Raw genomic sequence first — 24,463 nt, forward strand, 5'->3', positions numbered from 1 at the left:
GAGGTTTTGCCAGCACACTAACAGATACCTCCGTATATATGTATGATTATATGTATTTAGTGTAAAAGTATTGGCTCTGAGAGCATATAAGCATCAAATTCTCAGACAGAAACATGCTTCAAAGATGAAGTTCAGGAGAGATCAAAAGCCACAGATGGTCCTTTATGACTGCTGATTGCTCCTTACACCAAATTGCAGATCTCAAATATCATTCAAGCTTCTTTTAAATTGAAGGGGAGGTTCACTTTTTCCATTTCACTATTAGTTTCCTCCAAATCGAGACAAATTGGACTTGATAACATCAAGTGCTGCAGACTTATTTGGGTAATACAGAAAAGAGGACTGATGAAAAAGCAGTGAGGGGACTGTCATGGAGTCTATCATCATAACGCGCAAAGCGGAGGCAGATGGCTGTGAAGAAGCTCAATGACTTCCAGTTCTTATCTAAACATGAGAATAATCATGTGCAGTTTCCCCTGGCTGCAACAGATCGCTCTTTACTCCTGGGGTGGTCTCTCTAATACAACACTGAAAGTCTTTCTTTCTGAAGAATTAATCTCAACTGTGGGTAATATGATTAAAACTCTTTTTTGGGTAATTCATTCTTAATTAACATAATGAGTCACAGTGAATGTCTCTTGGCGTCATAATCACAAAGTAAAGACGCCCTTTAGCTTGTGCTCTCACTTCTGTAAATGTAGGCTAATTCTTAAAGTAAACTCCTGTTAATTAACAAACTGGGGAACTAATAATGGAGCACAACAAAAGCAAAACTAACTTGCTGAATTAAGATCGAAACAATAGACAGATTACCAGGAAGACACTCAGGTGAGGAAGTTGTGAACGTATTCACAGTTTCTTGCAGGCTACCTGGAAACCACAAAGATAATACTGTAGCACAAGAGGATGAAGTACATGTGGACTGTGTCTGTGCACTGACAGCAACCACTGCGGTGCTACTGAGCAAGGAGCATTACATATTCTGGCTTTGGTTTGTTTGTAAAACTACAACACATCAGACTGTCTCAGGGATAGAACAGTAACGTCCTGGACTTATTTCCATCGTTGTCCCTGGTGTTTACACAGTCCACCAGCCTTCATCAAGACAGAGACAGGTGTGCAACGTCTGACATTAGGAATTCACAATCACACTACAAGGAGCCTACAGCTGTAATTATGCACAGCTCCGCTTTGTGCTAAATGTTAATGTCATCGTGCTACCATGCTAACAGTGACAATGCTAACATGCTAACACAAGGCAGGTAAGGTTTAGAATGATCATCATCTGAATTTTCCATGCAAATAACATTTAATTAGCACTAAAGACAAAGAACAGCTGAGGCTGATGGGAATGCCATTAGCTTTACAGGTATAGAGTGCTGCAGGGATGACGTAGTTTTGTAGAACAATCCAGATGTTAGCACCACTGGTTCCCTCGACAGAAAGCCAATGGGATTTCAGCAGGATAATCTTCACTAATCGACACCACTTTATGATTTCTGAAGCCTAAATACAATCAGCAGAAGTAAAAAGCTAATGTTAGACTATAAACCAATTACACCGCGGTCACATGCCTTCAGCGTCACAACCACTGAACTTCAACTTGTAGTTTGATTTAGCTCTGACCTCCTCTACAAAAGCCTTTCCTCTGACAGAGTTAGTAACAGTTTGTACCAACACAACGAGGATGTAAAGGAAGACTGGTGAGGAGATCAGCTTTCATGTTCAAAGTTTAACGTCCCTGACAACCTCTGTAGTCTCATTTAGACACTTGTTAGCAACCGGCCTTTTTTAAACAGACATAAAAGCTTAAAGAGTCAGGACTGGAGTGTTTACTGAAGTATTTTATGTTGTAGAAATAAAACGTGAAAATGTGTTGAGCCTGTTTTAACCACAGACCTTATTTCAGGCATCTATCGAAACACCCATTCAAACAAACCCATAGACGTCGGAACGAGGGAACAGGAAGTGCTAAAATGCTAATTTCTGGGGTTTAGGATTCATCCCTGCAGAACTCTATTTGATCATAAACTAAACTATTGGACAAGAAAGTTAACGGCTCACCAAATTGAGGAGAACATGAATATTTGCAATCCATCCAATAGTTGTTGAGATATTTCAGTCTCGACCAAAGCGGTGGATCAATCGATCAGCAGACATCTTCACACTCTAATAAGATTACTATCTATCTCAACCATGGTTTAGATAGTGCTTTCAAGGCTGGAGGGTTTGACTCCTTCTTTATGAAAGGATGTAGCTCATTCAACGGCACCATTAAAGTCCTCAAACCAGATCAGTGGTCAGGAATGATTTCTGAAAGCCAGACACCTCAGCTCAGAGTGAGGTAGTGCAGTTGAGTCGTGGATATTGATCAGCGCCCCCATAAACCCTGCAGATAGAGCAGGGCAAACATTTATTATTGCACTGCACCTTCAGGGCAGTTCGGCTGCTCCGGTGGAGCTGCTCAGTGAGCAGTAACAGATGACTGTGTTCTGTCTGTGTGAACGGGAGGCTGGGGTCTGCTGAAGAAGAGCATCCATGAGCTGTGGATTTTTCCCAGGATAAAAGGTTTGATAAAAAGAAAAAGAAAACAAAAATAAATTGCACTCCTCCTCCCGAGGGCTCGCTCGACTGTGATAGGCTGAACGTTTCATCAGGCTGACTCCCCGGATCAGCTCTGATTGCTCTGACAGAACCGTGGCTAACCAAGCTCCTCCCATCAGACCTGAACATTTCACATGCACGTCATCACATCTCCTACGGGGTGGGGGGTGGGGGGCACATTCTCAAAAATGGCACAGGCGAACTCAATAACCCTACAGAAAGGGCGGGTGAGTCGGACTTTTGTGTCATAACTCTTTAAATTAACAATGAGCAACAATGTACAGAGCAGGATGCTTGAGAGGAGACGGCTGTGGAGGATATTGGCTTCTCTCCCATGTTTCATAAGCAAAGCAGTATAACGGGCAGATGGTGCGAAACAAGTCGGTCTCCCCCTCAAAATCCATCTGAAAACACACTGTATTTCCCCAGTGATGGTTCTGTTCATTGGAAAAATATAACTGTGACGCCTTAGACTATAATTCCTTCCATAGTGCAACATATTATCAGCAGGAGTGGCATGGAACTGTATTCTGACTAGTGTTTCACCTGTTTTCAAATCCCTGAGACCTGTCGGGGGAAAATCTCAGCATCCGAAGTCTAAAAGAAAAAACTCCTCGTCAGATGCTGCCGAGGTGCCATTAGCAAGGCACTTAAAGCTGGGATAGAACAGCTCGCAAGGCAAAGGCAGCTCCAAGGTTGGAAAATGTGACTTCACAGCAGGAAAGAGGGAAACAAATGAGGATGTCACAGAAAATCTCCCTTCCCCACTGTGTTCATTTTATTGCAGATTCTATTGCAAATCCTTGAATTTCTCCCGCTGCGTCGCATGCTGTGAACGCGCTTGCCGAGGTGCCACTCAACCATGCAAACATTATCTCATTCAATATTCAATACACTGGGTCTTGTTCCTTCAACGGCCCAGAGGAAGAGAAAATGCTATTAGCATGAACAAAAAATAAATAAATAACAGCGGTGATTAAACTTTATCAAGGAGATGAAAGAGACGAGGGCGCTGAAATATATTTGATGGTGAGTGAAAGTGAAGTGTCCGATAGATGGGACACTCCAAACCACTCTTACGTAACAAAAGTGAAAGGGAAAAACAATATGCGATGCCATTTAAAGACATGAGGTGGAACCAGTTTGAATTCATGAATTGCTTGTGTCTCACACTGAACTGAGATTATATACAACATTCACTTTCATTTCTTGTTTTTACCTTCAATTAAAGGAACAATTCATTTAAAAAGTATTATAAAAGTCATTTAAATCCTGCACATTGACATGAAAACACTCAGGAGACACATAGTTTCCATCTGACAGCAATTAAAAGTGAGTGAATTCCCTTTTCCTCATCCTTTGATCGTCGACGGTTCAATTGGTATTTGTGTGAAAATAAAAACAACTCTTTCTCAAAGCTACAGCGGAGACAGGCTTTTCCTGCTGCTTGACTGACAGTAAACGGGAGGCTGAATGTGCGCGCTGACAATGTTTATATGAACAAATAAGCTTCATTTATGACAGAGGTATTACGTCTCAACTAAAGGATGCACCGAGGTCCAATGAAACTCCACAATACCTTCGTCGTGTTTGCAATATTAATTGTGGGACCAAAATCCTTTTCATTAAGCAAGTTTCGCCTCTTTTCTTTTCTGTTTGTTTTGTACAATATGTCTTTACCTACTGTCACATTCTTATATGTGTATGTTTGCTTCAAGCACCATAATAAATCACCAACTGTCCACACAGCGCTGCTCAGAGGAAACAACAAAGCCACAACAAAGACGTCCTTTTCCGACCACCATGACAACTATCTGTCACATGCAAAACTTTAAAAGGCACAGAGTGTTTCTGTACTCACTGTCTCTCTCCAACACATAGACACACATACGGAGCTCTGTAATGTGAATGGAAAGCACTCATCCTCATTTTCCTGTAGAGTCCCATAATCCAAGTTAATGCCTCTGAGCCTTTGCCATTACAAAACAAGACCTCCTTGCAAATGACTTTACTCTTCTTCTCCTGCCTTTTTTTTTTTTTTTTTGGCCGCTGCCAAAGTTGGTGATGGGCTCACTTTTCTCTTTGACTCTGATGTGGAGCACAAAGAGAGCAGCTATCAGAGCAAATTACACAGCGTGACTCTACGCAAACACAACACAAAGGCGCATCAATCAGCTACAGGTTCCTAACAGAGGAGTTGCGCGTGTGGAGTAGTTTCTAGCTTTGCTGTCAACTCACCTCTAATGGGATGGACGCTGCCTGTCGTCTCGTCTCAGAAGTGTTTTGCTTTGGTTTGAACCGCGCCTACTGCCACAGGAGGCAAAAACCCCACCTGGCAGAGAAGCTGGAAGCTGTGAGACGAGTAGGAGTCCAGAGAGGAAATGGGAACGAGAGAGAAAGGAATAAAGGACTACCTCACTCTTCCACTTTCACCCCCTACTGCTGCTGCCAGCTCCCCCTCCCTTCTCTTCATCTCCTCTCCCCTCCTCACCAGGATGGGCCTGGCAGAGGCAATCAGACATGTTTTCAGGCGGCGGGTTACTAAGGGGTTAATTAAAGGAGGATGACAATGCAGAATCGAGCCAAATCAAAGAGGAAGTGCTTTGCTGGATGCGAGCCGACTGTCCCTACGTCTTTGCCGAATGCCTCGGACTGGAAGTGATCTCATGCATAATACGTGAGGTGGCTCAGTAAAGTCTGTCCGTACAGCGTCACGTTGGGTCATTATTCATGACTCTCCTCTCTCAACCCGCCGAAAGAGCCTAATGGCGGGCAGTGCTGAGAGAAGAAAAGTGTGACGAGCCGTTGGAGCTGCTTCATTCCTTCTTTATGTTTAATTCACAGCCACATCCAGCTGCTGATCTGCTTTTGTTGAAGGAGAGTAAATGTCACCTGGAGATCCAGAGATCTCAAAAAGATCACATATAGTGTGAGCTTTATCCTTGCCTTGACTTTTCTGTTCACTGCTCATGCTAGCCGCCCAAACTTTAGTCTCTAATGCTGCAAATGTCTTGTGTTTTTTTTTTTTTTTTAAGCTAAAATGAGCTGGTTACAGGCTGAATTGCTCCTGTGTTGTGAGGCAAAGCAGGAGTTTGTTCACATAAAATGTATTGGATTGTTTTTTCAAGGTGTCGTGTCACAAGAAGAGAAAAATCTTTTGTATGTTGACAATAAAAAAAAATTTCAAAAATCAGAAATGTCACTGACTGTGGAATCCAATTTAGCTCGGCACAACTCAATTAAAACAAGGAGCAGTGACCTTGGAGGGACGGGCTGGAAACGTGTCTGTTGCCAAGCAATGACAGACAGCAGGACGTCAGCGCCGCCTGGCTGGGCCGGTAAAGACGTCCAGGCTTCCCACTGCAATGCAGTCAAAGATGACAACAAAATCTTTAGCCGTTCAGAGGCGAGGGGTTTCCAGCAGGCTAATACATCCCGGCAGGGGATTGTTCCGAGTCTATGGCACACTGCTGGCAAATGTGCAAACAAACATCCCACATAAGTGCTCGCAACCGACAGCCGCCTCAACCGCCAACCTCCTCCTCCTCCTCCTCCTCCTCTTCCTCCTCTGGCCTGGAAGGAGATAAACTCACTAAATCATGCTTTCTACCTCATGACAAACAAAACCTCTCTACCAAGGTTGGTCAGGATTTCAGGATGTAATGTTCCTACCAAAACAATAAGGCAACAAGGCAATTAGTTGAAAGAAAGTCAAATAATCTGCAACAATTTTGATAATTGATTAATTGTTTTAATTAGCTATAAGCAAAAAAGACCAAAACTAACTGGTTCTACTTCTCAAATGTGAAAATTTGCTGCTCTTCTTAATTTCCTATGATAGAAAATTGAAGGTCGTTGGGTTTTAAACAAACAAAGTGACCACACGTCACATGTTGGTTTCTGAAAGATTTTACATTTTATAGACCAAACTGACACATCAAGAAAAAACCCATTAGATTCATCAGTAATGAAAATCTTCATATCAGTTGCATCCCGCGTCAAAAGTATTGACATAAGTGGTCATAAATAATATAAGGTTTTAAAAAATGGTTGCGATCAGATATACTGCAGATAAGATACTTTGGAAAAAGGGCTATTATGGGAGGGGCAACAGGAACCAGATGGTCACCAACCCTGGTGAGGTTGGGGGTAGAAGGGGACGAGCGGGGTGGCGGGCATCAGCGGATCACCTGGCCGTCTGCCTCTGCTTTCTGTGGCAGACGATTTGGCAAAGAGTTCACCACCAAACCTTCCACCGTCTACTGTTCTGGCACAGAAAGGCCTTTATCTTTCTGGGATTATGGTATTACAACTTGATAGACAGAGGCAGCGCTGTGGCAGCTCTCCCAGGCCCCCCCCCCCCCCCCCCCCAGCTGAGGTTAGAATCCGACCACCAATGATCTGTGTCCAGAATCAGTGATCAGTGACTTGACAGGGTTGCCGCAATTAACTATACGTGTATCCTGAACTGAATGTCAAACAAAAGATTCCACCAGTACCATTCACAGGATTTCATTTTACAGAAAAGAGCAACACAAACAATAACAGTTTCTGTACAGCGTCATAAACATTGGACTGTTGTAATTATATCACAACACTCGTCATTTAACAGGATTACATATTTATAATCCACAGCAGAGTCAGTCTCCATGGCAGTAAAGTGAATTAGCAATAACAGGAGCTTTGTCGATTCTTATCTTCACAAACTCATTAGGCCTGTCAGATGATGAATGGAGTCACATCCTTGGGAATTTTCAACCAAATGAATTGATGCAGCTGTAGCAGCAGGCCTTTAGTCTTTTTATCCTAAAATCTATCCTGCATTAGCAGTGTATACAACCAATCCTGACTCAATCCATCAGCAGCGCTGCAGACAAATCTTTCATGAATCCTATTATCTACTGCCACACTGCTGTACTGTAACACAGAACTGTAGAGTCTCTGCGCCCAAGACTTTTAATACCTTCACAAGTTCGCAACAAATCACCCTCACACAATTCAAGCATATGACACCCTTTAAAATGACAACAACAGCTAAATGTGATGCTTTGGTTTTAAGGTTTTTTTTTCTCATTTCACCACAACTTGTTGCCAACTGCATGACAAAGAAGACGCTTCCCACTTAAATAAAAACATGCAGATAATTCAGTCTTTGGAATGAATTCCCGATCCAAGTAAACTCTCAGGGGCATGAGCTCTGCATCATCAGTCAAATAAATCTGCAGCTTCTCCCTCTGTAAACACTCGGCCTTTTAACTAGACAAACTTATTCGATTAAAAGTTTTAAATCACCAGAGCGTTAAGCTCTCTTTCTAATACAGCACTACATCACTGCACTGTTCAGATCAATGGGCCACCTTCCTGTTCTCCTCTAATGTTTCATCACATTAATTCTAATGCAGCGCTGTGGCAACAGCTGGACCTACGCACAAATACTCAGCACTATTTATTTCATATTTACATACGGACACACTTCTGCTCATTGCATGTGGAGTTTTAAGGCTTGCTCATGATACATAATGCAAGGTAGTAATGCCTTTAAGTCTTCAAGCTTACAGTGTCACCCTAGCATGAGTCACGACATCCCATCTGTTTCCTTTAAAGGTCCCACAGTATAACGGCAGGTCCATGTGTAGTTTGATTATAAAGCAGGTCTAGGTTCTATATTAATACTGTGAAAGTATCAAAGCCTCAGTCCACAGAGAAATGCACACAGCCTGTATTCAGAAACTGAGCCTTAAAACCAGCCGTCAGGACTTCTGTAACTTTGTGATGTCACAACAAAGCAGTCATAACCTTCAGCCCCGCCCACCTGGACCCACCATCCAACTTTGCAGGTTTTGGTTTCTCTGAGTGTTTTCCTGAAATCTGCTATATTTTTATTGGATCACTCAGAAAACAGTCAGCCAATCAGAAGAGAGGATCAGAGCGTCCTCTCTTCTGATTGGCTCACTGACCTGTTGTTACTAGAGCTCCAGAGAGAAGCCTGAGAGAGGAGATGTAAAACTACATTTAGATGGTCATTGGTTCCTAAAACTACAAATATATATTCTTATGGATCAACACTTCAAATAAAACACAGGAGAAGAGGAAAATCTGGACATTTAAATCTGACCTGTACAATACACATGGATTAATGTTGGGTAACATACATTCTTCATATATGACCTGTTAAGAACTACATTATGCACTAGGGAGGGATATAAATGTCTTATTACCTTCTTATGTCCCCTCTGAGTCACCTTAAGGTGAGTCCTCATTATGGGTTAAACCATTTCCCATAAGTCAGACCTGAGACCTGTGACCTGTGAATATGGGACAATTTGCATGAACAGAGGGTGTAAAGAAGCCTATATATAGGCAGTGATGAGAAATATGGAGATGAATGAGGGAATGCGAAGGTTCCTGAACTGGGGCTGTTGCTGTTCATGTCCACAATGTGTGTAACATTTCTATTTCTATCATGGAAGAACTAGCTTCTGAAAGCTTTCTTAATAATTTAACTTTTCCTCTATTCTGTAAGAATTGAAAAAAATTCTTCTCTTCTGAGGGGTCATCTAAGTTTTTTAGGGGGAGAGCAGGAGAGGGTCTTTAATTTCTCCCATTATATTTGATGGTAGCCTTCGTCTTTCCAACTTTTCATGTAATTGATTTAGTGATAACAGAAAGTCAGACATCTGCTGCCCGACATACCGGGCCTCAGCATCGTCTGATCCAAATCATATTCATTTTCTCATTAGGATATAAGAATAACAATGTTTAAACTACAGTGAAACAAACTGTTCCGACTCAGTTCATTCAAAATCAAAACAGAAGGTTCAGCCACCCTCCACAACCTGAACATTTTTGTACAGTCTCCCCTGGCAGGTATGGGGACTGAGATGACCCATGTGAGCTGATGGTGACTCGACCATATGGGACCTGTCATCAAACGCAGAGACAGACAGACAGACAGACAGGTCTGACCTCAGTGAACAGATCGCCCCTTGGACTGAGACATCACCGGTGTGAGTCTGCTGCCGTCTGTAAGTGTGTGTGTGTGAGTGTGTGTGTGTGTGTGTGTGTGTGTGTGTGTGTGTGTCTCTGTGAACTTGACAGCACCTTTAATCAAGTTGAGTTGAGACTCTTCTGAATTTCAATATCTTGTCAATTATTATTCAACAGTGGCTGCTACTGGTTCCTTATTAAAAATTCACAAATTGGTTCATCAGTCTCTTTTCAAAATTCTCATTTTCATTTGAACATTTTAAGAAATAATTTCAACATTTTGGGAAACTTGCCGAGAGTTAGATGAGAAGATCAACACCACCTCTCTGTCTGTTAAATATGAAGCTAGAGTTAGCAACCTGTTAGCTTAGCTTAACATAAAGACTGGAAACAGCTGGAAACAGCTGGTCAGGCTCTGTCCAAAGGTAACAAAGTTCACCTCAACAGCCCCACTGTTTATTTGTTTAACAGTGAGCTTTACAGGCGCTGTTGGCAGATTTCTACCTTTGACAGAGTCAGGAAGTCGTTATGGTAACTGTAGCTTCACAAATTTTTCATTTCATTTCATTTTCTCAATTTTTTTTGAATCAATACCTGATTTCTTAAATTTGGAATTAACCAAGTGATACTGTACCCCCAACCTTTTTTCTTTCTTTTGACGTACAGGGATGTAGGTGTGCATGTAAACACACTGGTACATGTTAGTTTGCTTATCGTCATCATTTTGCTGTTTTCATGGACGCTAATGGCAATCAGTTCATGGGTGGGGGGTTAGGAGGGAGTGACGGAGGGAGACTTGAAGGTCAAAATCAATAAAGATGAGTGATACAAAAAAAACCAAAAAAAAAAACTAGTGTTTAAGCACATGGCTTTCAAACCAACACGTGTCAAGAGACAAATGAAACCTCACTACATGACAGAAAGTTCACCACTGTAATGTGTTAAATTGTTTTTAAAATGTTAAACTGGAAAATTCACATCAGTGTAATGGAACTGGGAGTAATTCTGTGGTGCTTATTAAGTTTTACAGAAGTTCATTTCTGTCGGATTACATTATAAAATATAATGAAGAGGCAGCTACAGGCTACATAATTATGGTCTCATTATTTGCAGTTTTTGTGATAATATCTCCAAAATCTATGCTGCAATAATCCTCTAGAAAGACACAGGCTGTCCTTCACCTCTCAGTCATAACCTGCCCCTGACAGACAGAGCGGTGGGTTCACTGTCAAAGGGCATATGGCCTAAAGATCATCGTGCTGAGAGCGGCTTCAGTCAGGCTCAGTGAAGGAAGAGGAAGCACCATAGAATAAAGTAATAGAGCAGAGAAGAGTCAGACCTGATCCACTAAGTGAAATATAAAGAAACAGATATCAAAAAGAAGAATTCTACTAGACATCCTGATATGTAACATTCGAAGTTTCGGTTGAAGTCACTTTTTATCCGTGCACGATAGAAACACAAAAAAGACATTTTTACAAGGTGATACTGATGTTGTGTAAAAATATGGATAAAAATGAGGATTCTTCTGGGGCTAAATTTGGACCAGAACGGGTGCATGTTTCTGCTAAACTGGCTCACACTGTGAAACAGCTCCTGTGCACATTAGAGGCTTGGAGGGGAAAATATAACCTCATTCATTTCAGTATCGACATCTTCAGAGGTGTGACAGGGTTCGTTGGCTCCAAACCTTACATTCAGAAAATTTGAAGTAGGGCAGGATGTCTTTTTATTTCATCACTGCCCGTTCTGTAACTACTTGACTTCACTTATTAATTCAGTGAGTACAGTAATTAATGAGGATACCAAGCTTCCCCTGGAGGAACGTGTGAGAAATATTCAGATTAATTATAAATAGAGAGAGCAGCATCCAGAGTGGAAGACATAGCTGAGTCAATGCCAGACAATAAGAAAGAGGAGGAAAACTCAGCGTCCAAAAAATGGAAACTTTCCTTTGAGCTCCTCTCAATGAGTGGATGGCTCATTAGTGTGTGTTTGTGTGAGGCTGCAATTTGTCTGCATTTGAGAGGAAGTGTGTGTATGCAAGCACCTGCACAAGGGGAAGACACGCATTTGCATGAACACACACACACACACACAAGAGGCAGACACAGCTGGGTACTCAAATCTGTGATAAAAACTTCTTCCAATTACCATCAGAGTCAGCTAAGTTTGTGTGTCTGTGTGCTCTTCGTTAAGACCCAAAAAAAGGACGAATGTCTGACAAACAGAAAGAGACTGACAAGTGCCAGAAAACTTCAGAAAGCTAGAGAGCAGCAACGTTGAAGCGCTGCAGTTTCAGGTGGAGGATATTTTCTTCCTGAGAGGCGCCCCCGGCAGAGATGAGCTACACAGAAACTTATATAACGACTGGCTTTGTCATTGATGGTTAAAAACCGTCTCCTCCAAATCTCCTTTGCTGCTTACGGCAGCACTGACGAGTCGTGCAGCTTCTCCACGTACTGTCACCGCACTGCAGAGTGACAGCCGGGACGCTGCTGCTCAGGAACACACACAAACACACACACACACACACACACACACACTCACACACACACACACACAAACACACACACACACACACACACAGCCTTAAAATGTAGTCCGGGACAAGTGCACAAGCAAACCCTCTGTTCGTCAAGCGTGGACAACACAACCACAACACGGCACACATTCAAACGCAAACTTGTCTCCAATCCCCCAACGCTTCAAACAACCAAAAAAAAAATGCAGAGCCAGCTGCCACAGTCCAGCCTTCAAGCAGGAGGGTGAGAGAGAGAGAGATGGTGCCACACACACACAATCACACAATCACACACACACACACACACACACACACTCACACCAGTATGCTAAAAGCGAGGCCATGTTACTTATTCATGTCTCTGCTGAGAACGGGGAGCCTGTGTCAAAACATTCTCCTTGGGCGTCTTTTCTTGACAGTAAAGCCACGAGCATGCACTCATCTATGTTGCATGACAGGAGGGTATTTTTAGCGCGGGGGCTTTTAGCCAAGGCTGAATTCACCATTGTTTTGAAACAGACTGATTAGAAGAGGGATCTGAGCCTTTGTTGTTCAGCTGCTTTGGGGCAGATGGTCAGTTCCTGGCGTGAATGAAAAAAAACACCTTCAAAGGTAACTGAGTGTTTGACACTGTGCTTATTTTCTGCATCTTGTCACACTTAGTTTTGCTGAATACTCTGTGGTAAAAAAAAACAAAAAAAAAAAAAAAGCAGAAGCTCTGGCCTCACAGTGATGATGAAGGAACTCAAATCTAAATCTCGACTTTCCCTTCCAAGCCAACCACCTCCGGAAACATGACGCACGACTTCCCTGTCCAGCAGAGCAAAACAGGGACACCCGCGACGCTGATCTGATGGAGACACGGAGATGAGCACGCGGCATCTCGCGCCGCCTGTGGTCACATGGAGCACACGTGGAGCAGTCAGGTTCACTGCAGCACAATGTTCTGGCCCCAGATGGGCTCAGTCACCTGCTGAGTCTCCATCTGATGAGTCATTTAGATGAACTTCCTCGGGGGCTGTGTTGGTTGGGGATAAAGCTGCTGTGGGAGGCAGCCGGGGGAGTCGGTACGGACGGAGGAAAAGCGCGAAGCATAACGAGCCTCATGGGAGCTCAGTTTGTGTACATAGACCGACTCCCGCTCTCTGCCTCCCAGGAACTCTCTCTACCACTGCCAGCCAGCCAGGAGAACTGAGTGAGGGATGTCTACTTGTGCGAGTGTGTGTGTGTGTGTGTGTGGATGCTCGGATTTAGGTGTGTGTGTGTGTGTGTGTGTGTGTGGATGCATGTGTGTATTGTATAACCTCAATTATTGTTTTGGATTTCTCAACAAGAAGAAATCCACAAGAAGGGAAGACAAGAGGAGTGGAACACGTTGATGCTCAGTATTTCTTTCCAAATAATTTGTCCCAAATTACACTTGATATCCAGCCATCACCCAAAAACAGACTCACTTCTGTCACTGTGTCCAGTCGCCAGAGAAAAAAAACCCAGCAAACTAAACTTTCCGCAAAAAGGAAGTTTTATGAAGAGGCTGTTATACAGTATGTATATAGAATAACAGCCATTACAGATGTTTCTGTTCATGCACAGTTGCCGCATGGATCAATCAGTTATGTGTAAACTAAACCTTTACCCGTCACTGACGAATTTCCAGTGTCAGAATAAAATCATGAGACTTTTGCTCGATCGTTTGGTGTAAGGTCAGAGCTGCTTAAAGTCAAATCAAACGTATTTAATATAATCATACGTTTTCAGTCTTGGCTCATGGCGACATTCAGTGACAGAAAACAGGAAGCAGCGAATCGAGACGGTGGTGAGCATGGAGGAGACTCTGGGGTGGCGCAAGAAAACAAGTCGTTTGGTGTGAGGCTGGCATTAAATACATGAGGCAGGCAATGGTGATTGAGCATAGAGCATAAAATAATTTCAAAATAAAACAGGAAATCCTAAATAAAAGTCCAAGGGCCAAATCATGACAATTATAGTGTTGAGTTCCTAACTTTATGTAATAATAATAATATTAATAATAATTATGATGATTGTCATTAAAATTATCTCAAATGAATCTTGTCTCGATCCTGCAAGTCTTTACAAAATCTAATAGTGTGAGACTAAAAACTTATGACACATTGTTGAGGGAGTCAGACCTCAGTCTTTGAGGAGTTGGTTGGTATTAGACGCTACATATACAAAGACAAGAAGACCACAAGGACCTGTCACTGCACAGCAAGCCATTTTCACAACAACCCTGTTTCACAAAAATATTTAAGATTGGTCTATAGTGTTCTCAAGTCTAATACAAGTTAGACAGTACGACAAAAATCAATACGGACTCGTTTTAAGCCTAAAAAGTTAACCACCATACCCTCAGACTAACTCAGAGCTACAACCTGCTGACCAGCGCTGACACATAAGAGCAAAACATGGCTCATAATTTATGGGTTGGTAACAACGTTGTGGAGCAAGAAATGAGTTTGTAGAGACAGAGAAGCCACAGCCTCTCTCAGCTCTGCTGCAGGTCTCAGACTTTATGCTACTTTTGCTACTGTTACACTCTTTGCTGGATTTTCACAGTAAAATGACGTCGTAGCCGCTGAATTCCTCCAGAGGGCAAAAACATCATCTGCTGGAGTGAAGAGAGATGAATGGTTTTGACGTGCTTGTTCAGTGGTCAGCTGCAATTTTTCACACAGGAAGTCTATTAGTTTGACCAAAGCCACAGTCAAAGCCTATCTTTGTGAAATGCACCCCAGAATGCAATGTGGCCACGAGACAGTCAGGGTGTGTCTTTTTTTTTCCTTGATTAGAAAAACCTCTGATAATCCACAACCGAGTGCAACAGGTTCACCGTCTGGTTGAAGATATTGTAGGAAATTTACATTTAAATGAGACGTAGGGAATGAGGGAATAATCAGTTACTTACTGCAGTGTTGCCTGTATCTTCCAATGGTTGAAAAGGAAGCCAAACTTGAATAAGGGAACAAAAATAAAGCAGACGTGCGAGGAAAAAAAAAAGACTGCAGCTCTACCTGCCAGCTACAGAGGCAACTGAAAAAATGTGTTGAACAGCTAAATATGAAAAATCTGAGGGGCATCAGGGGAAAGAGAAACTAGACAATTTAAATCTGACTCTCTTACAGCCTCAGAATAAATGCTTTGCTTGTATTTATCGTTCCTTGAAGTCATTCAAAGTCAGTTTGAACTTGGGCCTTATCCGCTACTCATTTCACTCAAAGTCAGGGGGTTGTGTGAAAAAGAAGACGAACGCTTTGGGATGAAGAAGGAAGGGATCAATGAGGCCAGATCCTGTCCCACAGATGGAGCTAAAGCCGAGCTGAGGTGTGAAGCCCAGTGAGCAATCGCTTCGGAAATGAATTTTCCCCCTGAGCTTTGTTGTGTGTCAGTGGGAAGTGACAGCTCGGCTTCTGACAATCACACATGTCAGAGGGAGGCAGGGGGAAGCGTGCGTGTGCTTGTGTGTGTGTGTGTGTGTACAGTCATACAGTTTTGTAAGGGAAAAGAGAGGAAGGAAAGGAAGGAAGGAAAACACGGTTCCAGAGTTGAGATCCTGATCCTACTGGGAGTCGGTTGCCTGCAGGCATCTTAAGGGGAAGCATGCATCAATATTTCCTCATCGCCCCTGAGGCCCAGAGCGCTAACACAGACTTTAGCTGAGAAAAGCTGCAATTTCGGGGATTTATGTCAAAGCAAGGTGAGAGATACTTTGGGCAAAAAATATTAAAATACTGAGATAAAACACATGCAGGGTGAAGCTGAGACTTGGCAAATGGAAGCGACAGTTCACAGGGTTCATACTTATTCTCATCCCATCTTTCCCTTTGCCTGAGTGTCAGACTGTTGACAGGCAGATCGGCTTGAGACTGACTGACGGGGAGTGATGGTGGGGGCAGGTTAATCGCCTGTCCTGAACGTGCGGTCAGATCTAGCATGTTTTGACGCTCGACCGGTCACAGATATGACCGGCCCTCACCGCTGGCTGACCGGCTCGACTGGTGTGACAAACATGCGAGTGACACCGAGCACATACGCCAGAAGCAGCGGGATCGTCTGAGCTGTGAAACAATTGGATTATGTGGACGGGTAGCAAAAACAAAGACACACACACAGCAGGAGGCAAGTCTGACTTCACTCTGTCTGAATGTGCCTTATGTAACCACATGCACATTTAGCACATTTAGCTTTTCCTTGAGCAGGATCCTAAAACTCGCCACATAACAATCTTAATATCCAACCAAAAATAATGAGGCTTTATAATCATTTTTTAGAGTTAGCAGGAGTTTGATGCATGCTGTCAGCTTGTCTTGGAGTGTCTCTATCAGAACTTAATTTAAAGCACTACGAGAAAAGCCAACTAACTCTTGAGAGCCATATCTGATTGCTTTTTTTTTTTTTCTCCAGGCCTCCTACTCCTCTAAACACTACCACTCATTAAAATCTTGGCAGACGTTGAAGTTGCGACACTGGGAAATGTCAGTGCATCAGTCGATTCCCAGCAGCCTCTCTGAAGGCCCGTCGTCACAATCTTAGCTTGACAGCTTCAAATCGATACAGCGTCTCTCCTTTTCACCTCATTTAGTCTCGGATGACCTGCAGCAGGTTGGGGTGGGGTGGGGTGGGGTGCCCTGACTATCACCTCTGAAGGACATGAACTTATTCACGACTTTCTGTTTGAGGCTATTTGTTTTTTCATTATTCGTTTACTGCTCAAACCTATGATGAGCAAACTAGACATGACTTGTGCAGAGCAGTTACTGTTACAAGTTTATATTTTTCCTCATCTCCAACTTCTTCTCCTAACACTATATGAATAAAGGCTGACATAAACTTAAATGTATGAGGGTTAGTGTGGTCTGCAGAGGTCCGCAGGAGTGGAATGAGCTTCAACACAATGTTTGTTTGTTTTTTAAAAAGAACTTAAAGCAGCAGTTGCTCCTAAAATATGTTTATTACTTGTTTTTCCTGAAAGGCTGGTTAGTCTACTGTGCTATTATTTTCATTTATCTTTCATTTCTGATTGTGTCGCTTGCCTATTGGATTAATGTTTGAACTGATGTTTTGGGACCATTCAGTTTTTTCACCCATTGCAATTATCATGTTGTGTATGCTTTTACAGAAATAAATGAGATTATGACACCTGGGTATTAACCCCTGTTCACTTTATGATTGATTCCTTTTATACAGAGTATGATATATATATATATATATATATATATATATTCATATAATCCTCTATGCGCAGTGTAGGAAGAAAGTTTTCACACTGTGGCGATATTTGCAAATTAATAATATGAACTAAACCCGACAACATTTATGTAGTTCATTACAAAGAAACAACATGTTTAGATCTGGATAACTGTTTCGCTCTATTAGCGGAACTAATGTACCAGTTTGTTCTGATTACTTCTGCCTGTTTGCATGCTAAGTTGCTACCCAGGTAGCTGTCACAAAGGTGAATGCTTTAGCGAGCATTACGTCAACTCCATTCAATTGGCTCTAAGAGGATGTGCCTGCAGTTTCTGCTTGATAAGGCTGATACGTTTTCAACCTTCCTGCCACTCTCACCGCGGCGTACCGCTTTTCTCACGCACACGCATCACTGGCTGCATAGCACAGTCTGGTGGGTTTGCCCTTGCAAACATCCACTTGGCTGTGGCTGAAAGTGATTGACAACCAGCAGAGTTACTGAAGCTTGTAGCGTTGAACCCCCGTTGCAACGTGCACTGAGGAGGAACATCAGCTGAACGCCAAAAGTGAAAACTGGAAATGTGATGCAGCGAATTTGAATATCTAACAATGTGCTTTCATCCACTCAATGTGTCCTTGGGAAAACCGCTGCTGGACCTGGGTGTGGCCCACACAGAAACACACACACGCACACACACACACACACAGGACTGTATGATTGGCAGACTCCATCCTTACCTGTCTATGTCGCCCTGCATCTCTTTGCTCCCTCTCTGGGATATTTCACGTGAAGACGCCGTGTCTGAAGCTCGGCCCGTGTTCCGTGCATACAGATGGAGACCGCCGTCTGTAAGGTATCTGTGAGAGGAAAATTAATTAGAGCAAGTAGATGTCCGACCTCAGTTTGGCACAAAGGAGTTATTCAATATTTTTTTTAATAATGGAAAGCAACAAATGATTTCAACTAAACTAGAGAGAAGACTGACTTGTTTGATTGAGGGAGAATCTGATTTATGAACATTGTTTTGTGAACTCACCAAAAAAAAAAAAAAAAAAAAAAAAGTCACTTTGAGTTTGTGCATCTGTGGATGTGTATGTGGCAGTGAGGAAGTGGTAGGAGTTGGAGGCTGCAGCCAGATAGCTATCAGACACGGCTGATAGGACACGGGAATCATTAGTGTTGAGCTAATTAAGCTAATAATTCAGCTAATCACCTTTCCCTCCCGACGTGTTGTTACAATTTCTGTTCTGACACGTCTTTAATCCTGCGGATGCTTTGCTCCATCACTCTCGCTTAACTGTCCCTCGCGGTATTCCCTGCCCCCGCCCCGCCCGCCACCCCCGCGCGCCACCCCCACGCCACCAAAAAAACCTCTTAAGTGCATGGATGCCAACTGGGAGTGTGTGTTTGTTTAGTGTGTGTGTGCGCGTGTTGAAGGCGAAATTACTCTTATTGGAACTGAGTGAATGAAGGACAAAAGATGTTTTGTGGAAGAAACAGACTTATCTTTCTTCATTCAGGTAATCTGTCAGTGGCCCTCAAGGTTCATGTAAATGCATTATGCGAACCTTTCCTCTCAAGCCGTGGTAAACCGATGATAGCCTTGGTGGATGTCAGCAGGCTATTTGTATTGATGCACGGAGACAAATTGGCGAGGCCTTGGCAGCTGTGTGAATACCCAGCTAACCATGAACAGAAAATGTGTCAGTTGAAGTTTCAAATAACAAAAGGCCTTTAAAGTGGCATTTTTGTGTGTAAAAATGATGTAGAAGGCCAGCCTGTAAATTAAAGCTGACATCCTATGTTTTAGACATCAAAGCAAAGTTATGGGATTAATATACACTAACATAGTGGCCCTAAAAAAAAATGTCATCAGCATGAGTTGTGGGTTAAATGTTAAATGTAATGTAATTGTGTTCGATGAATAGAAAGGCAAAGAAACATGCACACAGGAAGTCCTGTTATGATAGATGTTATCATGAATACCCTAACCTCAACCAAATCAAATCATTTTAATCTCTCTAAAGCTAATGCTAACGCTAGTTTTAATCAAGTTTCAGGCAGCGTGCAAAGCTAAAAGATCCATATAACAAATGAAACTGGTCGGTACATTTTGTGGTGTGATCTGAGAATACAAGATACAGTCTATTGCGTTGCAGAGTTCATGACCAGTTCACAGAATTTGACTGGTGACGGAAGTATCAACAAAATGCCTCGCCTATTTCTAAAACACTAGTTTGGAAAATGCAATGACTCAAACTGATGCTTCTCATTTAAAGCAATAGTTCACCAGTTTGAAAAATACATTGAGAAGAGTAGATCAATACCACTCACTAAGTAACACATTACATCTCATTTGTTTAATCCAAATAATAACTAAAAACTAAAAGTGTAAAAAAAACACAAAAAATGTTGTTTGATAGAGGTTTTGTGTTTCTTGGCCTGGAGTGACTTGAAATCTTGTCATCACCTTGAGGTTGCCTGGGAAATCAGCTTCAGGCTTCATGGCTCTTCAAATTTGCCTTTAGTTAAAAGAGCCATGATAGCGGTTTCCCCCTATTATTCATTCTTTACAAGCTGTGATAAACTAACCGGCTGCATGTGACATGAGAGTGGCATCTTTAAATTGACATAGTGAATAAGCTTAATTCCCAGAATGCTGAGTGATTGTTTTAGACAATACAGAATGTTTTATTGCTTGATATGCTGTTGAAAGTTAGTTTACATCCGTTTGTTAAGTTTGGTTTTATATGTGAATATACTTCTAATTTATATTTTCAAAAGCAGTATTGATTGTGCTGTTAAAGCAGCACCTTGGAATTAGTCAGTGTGTCAGAGGAGGCTAACATGCTCTTCCTACCCGCTGGTGAGCTCATCCATCCGGCCGTTCTTCCCTAGGATGTCCCCATCACTCATGTACCCTGCCACCTCCATCTGCTTCCCTCCTTCCAGCCCTCCTCCTCCTCCTCCCTTCTCCCCCTGCTCCGCCCCCCTCGCCCCTGCTGCCGCTCGCCTCAGGGGGGCACTGTACACAAACCTGGTGGGGTCCGAATGCCCACTGTAGCGCCCTGTGGTGGTGCCGGCGCTTGTCGAGCTCGCCCTGGGCGCAGCATAGCTGCTGGGCATTGAGGGGGCATCGCCTGCCTGGAGACGCGGGGTTTGTGTCGGGCCCAGACGCCAGGCCATGGGGGAGGAGCGTGCGGTGAGGGCTGGGAGACTCCGCCCATTGACCTCAGTGGTTACTGTGGTGTCAAAGGTTGTTTCTAGCGTACTGTGGAGACACGGGAAAGAAAAACAGAATAAGGGAATTAATTCTGACTCTTGACATGAAACAAATGACAGTTGCAAACCATTAAAGGCTCAGTACAGAGGGTCGTTAGTAAAGTGCCTCAAATAGACCAAATGCACAAATTTAGGACACTGAAGTCATCGTATCAAGCGCACTCCTGTGCGAAGGGCAAATCATCCAGGTGAAAAGATCAGTCATATTTTCAGAAGAGAGCTGCCACTCCCTTCAAATCACACACTGGTTCCTCTAACTTTACTTTATGTGTGCGTGTGTGTGTGTGTGTGCGTGTCAGTGTGTGTGTGTGTGTGACCTTCCTAAAGTGCTGTTTCTTCCACTGTGTTGACTTGAAGGGGGAGAGGAGAAGAGAGTGAAGGCTCCCATGAGAACCTATGTCAGACCATCGCGGTACATCACATAGAAACAGAGGGAGGGAGGAGACAGCTATGTTTCCATACAACTATCAAGTGAGTTACACGCAAACTTTTGAAATGTCACAGGAAATAAAATCTGAATGAGATGTATTTGCATCAGCACAGGTGAAACAAATAAATAAAACTCCTGTTTATCAGAAAATGAATTAAAAAGTGGACATGCTAATGTTAAGTGTTCTTTACATTGTTACAGTATATAAGAACAAAAACTAAAATAATGGCTTCACAACAACAGCTGTTTGGTTTGACTACATTAATGGATTTCGGTGATCTCTCAGGAAATGTTAAATAAAACCTCCATTATGACTCATGTGACATCACAAACATATGTAGCCTCTGTTAAAAAGCTTTAAAGCTTCACACAGAAGCTGAATGATAAATCTTTATTGAACTGCGTCACTGGATAGATGAAAATGCATCTAGAGAGAAAGAGAGAGAAAGAGAGAGAGTGAGAGAGAGTGAGAGAGGTCTTGTGGGAAAGAGGGAGGAAAGCAAAGACGAGGAAGGAAACTTGATGGAGGGAGACAAAGGGGACTGACTCACTATCTTGACTTATCCTCCGTTAGCTAGGCAACAAACAATGAAGACATTTTTTTCTCGAATGCTGGAGAAGAATCTGAAAATGTCAACTGCAACACTTGGCTTTCATCTTACCAATCTTTTTTTTTTTTGCAAGACCAGGAAGTGAAATCCCAAATAGTGGGATCAATTCCTACGTGCTGCAGGTGAGTCAGCGACAACAACTGTAGAAATGACATACACATGACCACTCACACACCAAGCCTTGCAGCTTGATGCATGTGGACACAGAGAGCAGAGCGTGGCAGTGGTGGTACCCAGCTTGAGCTCTCTCTGCTGGGAAGAAGAGTGCACTGCATTCACATGACGAGAGACAGATATAAAACCAGACAGCTGCTCTGGCTTTTGTCCATTAGTATAAGCTTCTAATGTGCTTTCTAGTCACAAATATCCCTGTGTAAACAAAATAATGACGTGTTGCATAATATATACTAATATATTGCCATGGAAACCGGACTAACACATATAGGAAATGTGTAAATAGGATTAGGGCTTCAGATGTGCCCGCTGGTGCGGATGCTAACACAATTGTGGATTCCGTGTTGCATGTGATTTTCACAATTAAAGCATATGATGCTCATGTGCTAACACACTAAGCTGTAAATACACTTATTATTTTACTTTGAATTGTTTGGTTTTAATAAAGACTAAAACTAAAGGAGAAAGTGACGGGAGCAGATGATGCAGGTGAAATGGAGGAGCTGGATATTTGGGATGAGACACGCCTGCCGCTGTACACCAACCCTCCTCCATTAGATGACAAAAGCAATGACATCTTAAAGCAATGTCTCACAGATAGCAGTGAGAAAGGTGTGAGAGAGCAGGCTTGTATGCGTGTGTGTGTGTGTGTGAGAGAGAGAGAAAGAGAGGGCAGAACACTGCAGCCCTAAGTGCTGACATGAGAGGGGGCAGCGATGCCAGCCATATTCACAACACATCTCTATCAACACCTCCTGAGATCAACACACACACACACACACACACACACACACACACACACACACACACACACACACACACAATAAAGCCATGTTAGAGTGCAGAGGCGCCAAATGAAAAAAAAACAACTGCTTATCTGACGAGCGATCGCAGCCGAATATGGAAATGCAGAAATCAATTTGCTACAGTATAGAAATCAAAATCATTTAACCATTCAGACACAATGTAGCTTGCTAAATCAGCTTATCTTTATCTCCAGGCAGCAGAGAGAAAAAAAAAGGAGAGAGACAGATAAACTGAGAGAGACTGTGCGTGTGTGTGTGTGTGTGTAGGTGTCCAGATAAATAAGCATGGAAACCAAGAATATGGCTGAGCAGCAAGTAGAGGAAAGGTACTGAGGTATTCCATACACCTACCACAAACAGTAGGAACAGACACGAATATTACTGTTTCTCAAAATGAAGACCACATTTCCCATAAACCCTGCTGGGCTTTGAGGAGCCCTGCTTCACTAGACTATCTGGTATGAAGCCGAACCAAAACCAGAATAAATCCTAACAGAGGGAGACTGTTTAGTGTTTAGCCGAGAGCTCAGCAGGAGAGGGATCTGAATCCATGTTGACAGCAGGGAATTGTTTATTGCTGAGCAGTGCTAGATAAAAATACACTGGAACTTTCTCCTGCAGCTGCTAATGAGGTCTGAGGGTTTAACAGTTTAACATGCACTTCTTCTTGTGGAGGTTAGTTCAACAATCTTGTTAAAATGTGACTCCGATCCTGGCAAGGAACCACGTTCACTAGCAGAGAGAACTTACAGATAGCACCTTTAAGTTTTGTTATTGATCCTGTCAGTAACCATAGATCTGAGTCTCTACTGCAGAAAAAGTAGGAGCAGAGTCAGTTAAAAGTGATAACAAGAGCTTAGGTTGTATGTCAAATGAAAATGCTGTAAACCTGCAGTCTACTTTTGAAGTAACAATTTTTTTGTTCTAATAGAAATAAAAATAATAGTTTCAAGTCAGTTCTCAGTTTTATTTCATAAGATGATATTTGCTGTCCACACATAAACTCATCTTCAGACTAAGCTATTGCTGCTCATATTGCATCATATTGCCATTATTTTGGCAAATGTTGTGATTGTGATATGTGTTTCAGTTGGAATGGTCTTCTTTGCATTTCATCTTCACTTAAAAGATAAAATATAAAAATGATGATTATGACGATGTGATTTTTGTTGGGGCTTGTACCAAACAAGCATGTTCCCCTACGTCTGGAGAGCATGATTTGTAGGCCGGGTGCATCTCTATGGCACCACAACGCTTCATTTATGGTCTGTTGTCACACATTTTACCTTTGTTGAAAAATTGCAGTCTCTTCTGTCCTTCATTAAAGATTATATTCTATTTGTGTTGGTTANCCTCTGCGCTTCGTATATTGCACTTGGCCATGTTGTGATTTTGATAATATTTCGATTAATTGTTCAGCCCCACACTCAATAGTTTACTCTGCAGTAAGCATTACATTGATATTTCAATGAACAGTTTGTGTCATTACTGACAGGAACAGTGTTGCATGACACATTCATAAAAAGTACTTTTGCTACTTTTGGGATTGTAAGCAAAAGTATAAACTGCATCATGTAATGCACTGTATTAACTGTCCTTCATTAAAGATTATATTCTATTTGTGTTGGTTAATATATGACACGTGGAATCATCATTAACATAAACCTTGCATCTTGGACAGCATCTTTGAAACTACAAAAAGTTTACTCAATGTATTTAATGTGGACCTATTCATTGATTTGGCATGTCATGCAGTTTATCATTTTGTTATTGGGCTATTGTATCTATTCAACTAGCCTTGAGTTAGCAGCTGTAGCTAGCGGTCTGATTTTATCA

At 42.4% G+C, this 24,463-nt stretch overlaps 1 protein-coding gene across 1 annotated transcript in view; it reads right to left on the reverse strand.

Annotated features, from left to right (window-relative positions):
- Positions 1-24,463, reverse strand: part of nav3 (neuron navigator 3) — a 205,652-nt gene that overhangs the window by 40,933 nt on the left and 140,256 nt on the right. The window contains exons 12-13 of the mRNA XM_022749315.1: positions 20,185-20,595; positions 18,062-18,181 (exon numbers count right to left, since the gene is read on the reverse strand). Of these exons, the coding sequence (XP_022605036.1) occupies positions 18,062-18,181; positions 20,185-20,595 (531 nt within the window). The remainder of the gene's footprint in view (positions 1-18,061; positions 18,182-20,184; positions 20,596-24,463) is intronic.

Source organism: Seriola dumerili, unplaced genomic scaffold, assembly GCF_002260705.1.
Source record: "Seriola dumerili isolate Sdu_G_001 unplaced genomic scaffold, Sdu_1.0 BDQW01000138.1, whole genome shotgun sequence".
Lineage (NCBI taxonomy): Eukaryota > Metazoa > Chordata > Actinopteri > Carangiformes > Carangidae > Seriola > Seriola dumerili.